Source organism: Neophocaena asiaeorientalis, unplaced genomic scaffold (genome assembly GCF_003031525.2).
Source record: "Neophocaena asiaeorientalis asiaeorientalis breed wild unplaced genomic scaffold, Neophocaena_asiaeorientalis_V1.1 scaffold44, whole genome shotgun sequence".
In the NCBI taxonomy this organism is placed as follows: domain Eukaryota; kingdom Metazoa; phylum Chordata; class Mammalia; order Artiodactyla; family Phocoenidae; genus Neophocaena; species Neophocaena asiaeorientalis.
In genome coordinates this window covers 915,396-924,763 of record NW_020173678.1, presented here as the reverse complement: position 1 = coordinate 924,763, position 9,368 = coordinate 915,396, and the positions used below count along the sequence as shown (strand labels likewise).

The 9,368-nt window shown below is 60.0% G+C and overlaps 1 protein-coding gene across 1 annotated transcript in view; it reads right to left on the bottom strand.

Moving 5' to 3' along the window:
* INAVA (innate immunity activator) overlaps positions 1 to 9,368 on the bottom strand; it is a 25,442-nt gene that overhangs the window by 1,980 nt on the left and 14,094 nt on the right. Inside the window, exons 3-9 of the mRNA XM_024749655.1 lie at positions 9,217 to 9,341; positions 8,681 to 8,797; positions 7,935 to 8,151; positions 3,319 to 3,372; positions 2,309 to 2,510; positions 1,972 to 2,130; positions 52 to 127 (exon numbers count right to left, since the gene is read on the bottom strand). Coding sequence (XP_024605423.1) covers positions 52 to 127; positions 1,972 to 2,130; positions 2,309 to 2,510; positions 3,319 to 3,372; positions 7,935 to 8,151; positions 8,681 to 8,797; positions 9,217 to 9,341 — 950 coding nt within the window. The remainder of the gene's footprint in view (positions 1 to 51; positions 128 to 1,971; positions 2,131 to 2,308; positions 2,511 to 3,318; positions 3,373 to 7,934; positions 8,152 to 8,680; positions 8,798 to 9,216; positions 9,342 to 9,368) is intronic.

Here is a 9,368-nt window from a genome sequence, read left to right as displayed (position 1 = left end):
CTCGGAGCACGAGTGGCGGGCGGGGCACGGCACGGGAGCGGGTGCCGTCACCGTGTAGTAAGTGGGGCGGCGGCGCGGGAGGGCGCTGCGACCCCTGCCGTCGGGGCCCGCGCGGAAGGGGTCGGTCCTATGGAGAGAAGAGGGGGCTCTGAGCCAGCCCTGCCTGGGCGGCGGGGAAGGCATCGCGCGTGCGCGGCCTCGGCCACGCCTCCCCACGTGCCCACAGCCTCCTGGCCCGGCTTGCCCTACACGCCCCTCCTGCACCCCACACCACTGCTCCACTGCACGCTGGGGTTTGGGTCACGGAGGCCACCCACAGCTGCCTCCTGTTCTCAGCCATCTCAGGTGCGAGGCATCCAGTGGCATTTCATCCACACAATCTGAACAGGCGGACACAGTCAAGCGTCCGAGGTGAAGGCGTGAAGCTGGTATGTGGCCCACCCCGAGGGACTACCAGTGAAGAGAGGAGAGGGCGGGCCCCTCTACAGCCAAGGGCAGAGGCCTCAGGAGAAACCGCCCTGGGGCACCTGCATCCTGGACTTGCCGCCTCCCAGTCTGGAGGCGGTGGTTTGTGTCCAGCTGCGCTGCTCTATATGGCAGCCCCAGCCGGCTAGGAGAGGGTGGCCGCATGCAGGTGGCCCTCCCCAGGGCACTAGCTCGGGACAGCCAGCGGGGCTGGAATCCAGCCTCCCTCTGCCAGCACCCCGGGAGCAGGCCTGTCCGTCCAGCGGGGGCGCCTTTCACTAATCTGCGCAAAGGCCCTGTGTGTAAAAAGGCCCTGTGTGTAAAAAGGCCCCCCAGTATGTAAACTATAAGATGCATTTCTGGGCTCCAGCCCAGCGCTGCCCAGAAGTAAAGTTAACCTGACGGAAGAACCCAGCAACGTCCTGAGGGTGCCCTGGGCTGTCGGACGGTGTGGCCGACACTGCCTGTCGTGCCTCGGTCAGTGAAACGAGCACCAAACAGCAGGGAACTTGGAAAGGAGCATTTAGTGGGTTCTCATTATTCATGGGTTCTGTATTTGCAGATTCACCGACTGCTCCAATTGATCTGTAGCCTCAAAATCAACACTCCCGGCGCTCTCGTGGTCACGTGTGGACACACGCAGGGTGGTGAAAATTCTGAGTTGCCCAGCAGGCTTTCCCAGCCGAGGCTCTGAGTTCTGGGTTCAGCTATCATACTATTCCCACAGTCTGTTTAGTATCACACTTTTCATATTTTTTGTGCATTTTGTTGGTGGTTTCAGTATCTAAAATGGCCCCAGAGTTGACGCTGCAGGGCCACCTGGTGTCCTGAGCTCAAGGAAGCGGGGACGTGATTTACGGAGAAAATAACGTGTTAGATGAGCTTCGTTCAGGTGTGAGATCTAGGGCTGTTGGCCCTGAGTTCAGTGTTAATGAGTCGATGGTACGTATTAGGTAAGGTGTCTTTAAACAGAGACCCCATAAAACAAGGTTACGTATGGATCAGTTTACAGACACGTTGTGACCAGAAGCTGTAACCCTGTGTGTCCCCGGGAGCAGTGGTTCAGCGTTTGCACTTCACAGGACGTAACTACCCACGTAATGAGAATCAACTGTACGTCAGTTGAAAACGTGACCCGTCCATCGTCAAGAGACTAATAATAAAACGATGACAGACAACTGCAAAAGTATCTTCTGAGATACACTCGCTCTCGCAGGAGAGTCTGCAGAGACGGGAAGCAAAGTGGAATCTGGCTGTGCAAAGAGACAAAACCGGAGTCTTTGGAAGAAAACACCTTGCTTCACACGTGACTCGCCCTTGGCTTTGCTGGTTGGGGCGCAGCCTCTATTGAGAGGTGCTTAAGAAAAGATCCCAAGGAGAAGCCACTGCACAAGCCATGTGTCACCCACGGGTGTCCCACATAATCCTGGAAGCCACCACCCTCCGAAGGTAAGTTCTCAATGGTGGGTCTCGCCCCCTGCATCGCTGGGGTGGCCTGTCTCTTACCTCAGGGGCTGTGACTGGCCCCTCCTGCCCTGCATCTCAGGGGTGGCCGGGGCACTGATGCGGCCCTGCCGCTGCCCGGCAACGTTGCGGACGGGGACCACGTAGCAGGAGGCAGGGCTGGGGTCGCTGGGCCCATCCTGCGGGGTGCTGGCCGGGCTGCTGGAGATTGGAGGGATTGGAGACAGGTCAGCAGCAGGAATGCCTCCATCCGGGGGCTCCGGTGTGCGGAGGGACGGACTCATGCCTCCCCCCATCACACGCAGGATGGGGGTCTCCTGCACTGTGCACCCCCGCCCCGATCCCACCTGCTCCTGGCCCTCCCTTCCCCCCGCCTGACCTGGACTCGCTTCCGGGCTCGGAAGACTTCCTGGGCTTCTCGTAGGGGTGGTCCAGGCTTGTCTCCTTCCAGGGGCTGTTCTGGATGGGGGCCCGCTCCAGGCCCCCCGTATCAAGGCCTGCTGGCTGCAGCCCCTCGAGGGTTTGGGGCGGGAGAGGCCGGGAAGGCGCATCTGGGGGAGGTTTTGGCACTTGAGATGCCTCTGCAGGTAAAGGAAGCCCGGGAGGGCAGTGGTGGGGGAACCAGCCCAACCAGAACCTCCGTGGCCTGTGCCTGGCCCGTCCTCCCGTGGCTGTCAGTCCGGCAGTGCCAGGCCATGGCTCTGGGCCCAGATGCTTCTAAACACTTTATTCTCCTTTCAGACTTACTCCTTACAGCTCCATTTTATACCTGCCTCCTACAGGAAGCCTCCCCAGATTGCCTCTCTTGGCTCACATGACTCCCCTTTCTAACCTTTACTCCTGATGCCATGTCTGCAGCTAACCTCCTGTTTCCCTATTTTTCCTCTCACGCTGTGCCCACGTGTGCTGTTTCCTTACTGGCCTCGGCCCTCCCCTGGGCAGGACCTCACCACCCTCTTGGACCACCTTGACCCCTCAGCATCGTTAGGGTTTGTCACCAGGGTTCTCAATCTACGGACTTTTGTTTTCTCCCTCAGTGCTACCCTGTTTTCACAAAGGGCAATGACCGTGGCCGGATGGCTGAGGCTCTGACGGGTGCGTATTGACGTAAAGGCTAAGTCCCAGGCAAAGGCAGGGAGGCCCGGGGCCCAAGGCTCTGCTGGATTCCCCTTCCCCTCCCGGTCACGATGACCGAGCACCCGGACCGGCAAAGCGTCAGCACATCCCCCCTCTCACCCACGCACAGGGCGAACAGGCGGAGCGGACGCTGAGCCCAGCCCGGCTCCCGCCTCCTTTAGCTCACTGAGAACTCACAGCCAATGCCGCCCAAGCCCCGAGTTCTCGTGCAGGAGCCCAGCGCTCACAACAGCCCCTAAACCGCCCTCTCACCTTCCTCACGGAGCAGCCCGTCCAACAGGGAGCTGTCATCTGAGGCGCCGAGCTCTGGGGAGGCCAAAGGAGAGAGGAGGAGGTGAAGAAATCCCCCCCGCAGATCTGGGGCGTCAGCAGTGCTGAGCAGCTGCCCCGCCCCCTTCCTGATAGCATCCCTTATCGGGAGATACCAACCATGTGTTCAGTACTGTGCTAGGTGTGAATTTATCACTTGGAAGGAGAAAATAAAAGTCAGTAAATAGGAGTGAGGAGACAGGAAACTCCATTTTAATCCTGGCTCTGCCATTAGCTTTGTAACCTCAAATAAGCCATTTCAATGCTCTGGGCCTCCGTTTCCCCATCTATTAAAAAAAAAGCCAGGCCTTCGTCTGGCGGGGTTTCCAGGCAGTGGAGGAGAAGGCAGAAAGTCATTTTGGAAGGCCCCCGGGGTAAAGAGACTTTTGCTAACTGTTGTATAGTCTTCTGATACCGTAAGTACAGCTCAACTCAAGCACCCGCAAACCTGAGAACCCCTGCATTACCAGTGAGAGTGGGAATTGCAGCTATGGGGTCGTGGGCTCTCACAGTTCAAGTGAGAGTCTGGCCGTCTGGGTCAGGACCTGGTGACGGGACAGCCACCTAAGGACATGGAGGGTAGCCCTTCTGCATGGGCAGCAGTATGGACCCAGGAAGACAGAGGACTCAAATTTACCATTGTCCTGAAAACACTGAAACTTCAGCTACTCGGTCTACACCTAACATGACCTGGATGGGACTCACAAAGCATTTTCAACTACATTTGAGAACACGGGTGGGGGCAAACTGACAATAGCTAATTATTTCTCTTGGGCTTTTCTAAGTGCCTTATATATGTGAATTCACGTGATCCTCCTAACAAGCGTGTACGGTAAGATGACCATCGCCCCGTGGCAGCTCAGGACACAGAGGCTTGGAGGAGCTGATAACATAGCTTAGGTCAAACCGCCGGAAGGTGGTTGAGTCAGATTCACACCCAGACCGTCTGACCAGAGTCTGGCCCTTCACCACCACCATTTATGGGCTCTCCTGTTAGCTGGCCTTTCATGCAGAGGTCATTAACCAGAAAATTCTAAGAAAAGTAGATTCCGTTTCCAGCCATCTGAAAATCCTCTATAACAGGGATTGGCTGGTGGCAGGCCTGTGGGACAAATCCAGTTAACGGGCTGCTTTGTTTTTACTTTTGGCCACACCACGAGGCATGCGGGATCTTAGTTCCCTGACCCGTGCCCCCTGCAGTGGAGGCACAGAGTCTTAACCGCTGGACCACCGGCGAAGTCCCTTAAAAAAATTCTTTTTTTCTGGCTGCTTTTATAAATAAAGTTGTATTGAAACACAACTGTGGGTTTGTTTACGTAATGTCTTTCATGATACGATGTCCAAGCTGAGTAGTAATGACGGAGGCCACATGGCCCACGAGCCTAAAACATTTACTCCCTGGACCTTTACAGAAGTTTGTCAACGTTTGCTCCTCCATTTAAATGAGACAGAACCTTTACACAGAGCAGTTTGTAAACCATGCAGGGTCGGCTGCCCACGGAGCAGCCCGGGCTTCGCTCAGCTCACACCAGCCCGTGCTTTAAGGTTCAACTGGGGAGACATGCTCTTACCTAATGCTGGTTCCCAGCCTCTGATCTTTTATAAAAACCTGGGGAACCGAGATGTTTATTTTTCACAAATGTCAATTTGAAGAAATTGTGGGACTGTTACTGTCACGGTCCAGGGATGCCGGGGTCGGGGGCTGGGTATAGTCATGTGTTTGGGGTTTGAATATATGGTCTGGGAAGACAGCCGTCACCCCCGGCTGTTTAATCACAGGTGGTTCATGGGGGCTGCTTGCTGTCTTGGCCACGCTGCCCCACAGCCCTGCCCTCGGCCCAGCAGCGGCAGGAGGACACCCCAGGCAGAGGCCATACAAACGCTGGGCATCCTCAGAGGCTGCGCCGTCCCGTGCAACAGCCACTAGCTGTATGTGGCTATTTTAAATTAAATTAAAATTTTAGTTCCTCAGCCGCACGGGTCACAATTCAACCGCTCAACAGTCCCATGCAGTGAGTGCCTGCCACATTGGACAGCACGGATCTGGAACGTTTCATCGTGGAAGAATTCCTACCAGCGTTGCCAGCACGGGCGCCGCTAATCAACAAATGCGTCCTGAGCACCTGTTACGTCAGCTCGGTGCTGGGGGGCCTTTCTCATCAGGCTCCCTGTGGTCGATTAGTCCCGCAGCTGACCGCTCCCCCCACCTGCAGAGGACGAGCTAATGGCTGCCACCTGGTACAATTAGGTTCCAAATGGAGTGACCTTCCTGCAGAGACCAAGAGGGTGGGTGGATTTCTCTAACTTTTTTGGGGTTTAGTTTGTTTGCTTTTTTTTTTCCTCTTTAATTCAAAACACCTTTCAGCTACTAATTATTTTTTCATACATCTTTATTGCTAGTTAATTATTAATCCCTCTCTACTTCCTGCTTTCAGGGCGAGCCCAGCTGGGCAGATGGCCAAGAGCAGGAATTACCTGTCTAGAACCACCTCCTCCTGGGCTCCCAGGAGAAGACATTGCAACCAGGACCTCAGGCCTCGTCAACACAGGACACTAGACCCAGGACCTAAGGCCTCGTCAACACAGGACACTAGACCCAGGACCTCAGGCCTCATCGACACAGGGCACTAGACCCAGGACCTAAGGCCTTGTCAACACAGGACACTAGACCCAGGACCTCAGGCCTCATCGACACAGGACGTTAGACCCAGGACCTCAGGCCTCATCAACACAGGACACTAGACCCAGGACCTCAGGCCTCGTCAACACAGGACACTAGATCCAGGATCTCAGGCCTCATCAACACAGGACACTAGACCCAGGACCTAAGGCCTCTTCAACACAGGACGTTAGACCCAGGACCTCGGCCTGGTCAGGACAGGACATTAGACCCAGGACCTCGGCTTGGTCAGTACAGGACATTAGGCCCAAGACCTCAGGCCTCATCGACACAGGACACTAGACCCAGGACCTTGGCCTGGTCAGGACAGGACACTAGACCCAGGACCTCGGGCCTCATCGCCACAGCACACTAGACCCAGGACCTCGGGCCTCATCGCCACAGCACATTAGACCCAGGACCTCGGCCTGGTCAGGCCAGGGCTGCAGGTGGAGAGCAAAGCTGCCTCTCTGATCAGGAGGGTGGAAGCAGTCGCATGGCCAGGCCCCTTCCCCACAGCTCTATTTCCCCTGGACTAAGTGCCCCCTCCCGCAGATGGTTGGCCAAGCCCCAGGCGTGTCCTGGCCTGCTCCCCACTCCCAACAAGCAGCCTCATCGTCGCAATGATAGTAGCAGAGCCACAGCCCTACGCTGTCCACCACCCCACACCGCAGGCCTGTGGTCAGAGGAGCCCACAGGGCGGCGTGAGGCCAGACGGGACACAGGAGGGGCTGGGACACACGGGGCACAGCCCCCCGGGCCCCTGCCACCAGGACAGCAACGAGCCCTCAGGGGCTTCCGTGCCCAAGTCAGCAGCTGCCTTTCAAGGGGAGGTCGCATCCTGGGCCCTGTCAGGAACAGAGGGAGGACGGAGGCCCCTCTCCACCAGAGCCGGTCGGCCGTCCTGCCTGGGTCTCCCCGTCGCCCGGGGTTACTGGGTCAGCTGTCGCGTGGAGGCATCTCCTCCCTCGTCCTCCACTCCTGGCTGCTGGGGGGGACCTGGGAGGCATCTGGACTCACCCTAAATTAGAGGCCACGTGCCCAACCGGGGCAGGAGGCGGCCTTGGCACAGAGCTGACCTGAGGGGCAGGGGTGGGAGCTGGGGAGCCCAGGTGGAGGCCCCAGATCCAGTTCAGCCCAGGGCCCAACTCCCTGTGCCAGCTCCCTCACACGCACGGGAGGCCTGGGACCCAGGAGAGGCCTGGGGGAGGGCGAGCCCAATGCCCTGGCGCAGAACGGAAGGGAGGCCTCCAAGGACTGACCTGACAGGTTGGGCTCGGGTCAGGAGAATGAAAAAGCCACACGCGAGGGCCCAGAACCACTTGCTGGAAGAGGAACCGGCCTGGACGACTCACTGCCGCACAGTCAGCGGGCGCTGGACCCCGGGCTCAGGGACTAGACTAAGAGGCACAGTAACTAGAGAACAGAGTGCGGGGGCCCCAGTCCTGACTGGGCGGTTCTAGGTACTTCAGGGACGGTGGGTATGCACTTCCACCAGAGCATCCACCGGCAGCCATGGGCCCTGCAGCAGTTCAGCGAGCAGATATGCACAGAATGTGGGCCCTCGGCCGCGCTCACGGGACCACCTGCCCTGTGGGCCTGGGATCAGAGGGCTGGACAAACCCTTGAGATAAGCTGAGGTCAGCCTGGGGGTGCCTCCTGTCCGGGAGGTCTCCTGCAGGGCGTGGATTTCGAGGGAGGAGTGGGTTGTTTTCTAAGGAAATGGGGAGGGTCTCAGGGGAGGGTGATGGCTGGGCTGAGGCTTGTGGGGTTGCCATGGGTCAGGATGGGGTGGGGCGGACCGGGGAAGCAGGTTTCCCCCGACGACGACGACGACGACGGGGATGGGTCGGGACGGGTCTGGGACCAGCCGGATGGGTCTGGGACCGCCGCTGCTCACCTGGGCCTGGGGCCAGGGTGGGAGGGGCCCCGTTGCCTCGCTGCCACTCCCCCAGGCAGCGCTGCAGGTCCCGCAGCTTCTTCTCTTCCTGCTGCATCGCCTGCTTCCGCTGCCGGCGCGCCTGGCGGCCCAGGTTCCCCTCCCGGCACAGGCGCCGCGCGGCCTCGGCAATCTGCAGCTGCAGGGCCAGCTCCCTCTCCAGGCTGCTCAGTGGGTCCTGGGGGAGGACGCAGTGAGCGACACCGGAACGGCCCAGACCCCCAGCAGACGGCGGCGTCCAGGGCCCAGGACCCACCCAGCAGCCTGACCCCGAGCCAGGTGGGGAGGGACTGAGGTGGACGCTTCCCTCCCACCCCAAAGGGCCGGGCAGACGAGCCACCCGTCACACCACGGGGAGGGACCCGAGGGTCCAAGCCACCCCACGGCCCTCCTCCTGTGCTGAGAAAGGGGAGGACGGCCCCAGGAGCCAGAGCGACCCGTCCGCACAGGCCACTGCCTCTCCGGGCCGGCTGCGCTCTTGGCTGGCCTTCTGCCCTCAGAGGACTGAACCCCATGTCCTCCCTTGAGGTCCCAGCCCTCCCTGAGGCCACGTGGGCTACACGTAGGCGGGTGCCCCTTGTCCACGCAGAGCCAAGCGGCCTGAGCTGTGTGATGCTAGAGCAGAGACCCCTGCAGAGGGGAAGCAAGGCCTGGGGACCACAGCCGCCAGCCTCGGGGAGCAGGGACGGCGCCCTGCAGCACCTCACCTCTCTGTGCAAGGCCCACTCGTCCAGTTTGTAAGCGGCTCCGATCCTGCGGCGGACCTTGGGGGCCTTCTCGCCCAGTCTGAAGGGGTACTCTGCAGGCAAGATGCCCGTCAGCTCCTGCGGGGGAAGCAAGTTCGTGCCAAGCCGCTCTCCACGCATCCAGCCCTTGGCCGAGCAGGAACAGCCCATCCGGCAGGCCCTGGGTGACCTGTGCCGCCCTTCCCCAGAGGCCTCTGCCCATCTCCGCGCGTCCCAGCGTCCAGGGCTGTCCCTCGTCCGGGAATCTGCCCTGGCCTGGCTATGGTCCCCGCAGGCGCCTCCATCCACTCGGTCCCCTGCAGCCCCTCCTCTGCCCGGCCATATGCCTGGGCCCTGCGGGGAAGAGCTGTCCCCTTGCTGTGCCATCCGGTGCCCCGTCTGACCCCCAGAACTTTCTCAGGACCGGGCCTCCCAGTCCTCGGCACCGACAGACCAGCACGCGGCTCCAGCCCCCGGGGTGAAGCCTGTGCTTGTACGCGGCGGGGGCCCAGCCTCACCGCTTCCCGCAGACAGATCCTCCTCAGCTCCTCCAGGCAGGCCTCCAGCCGCGCCTCCAGGGCCCTCTGCTGCTTGCGCACCGCGAGGGTCAGCTCCTTCGCGGGGGCCACCGGGCTGTCGGGGCCTGCGGCGGGGCAGGGGCGGGCGCTCA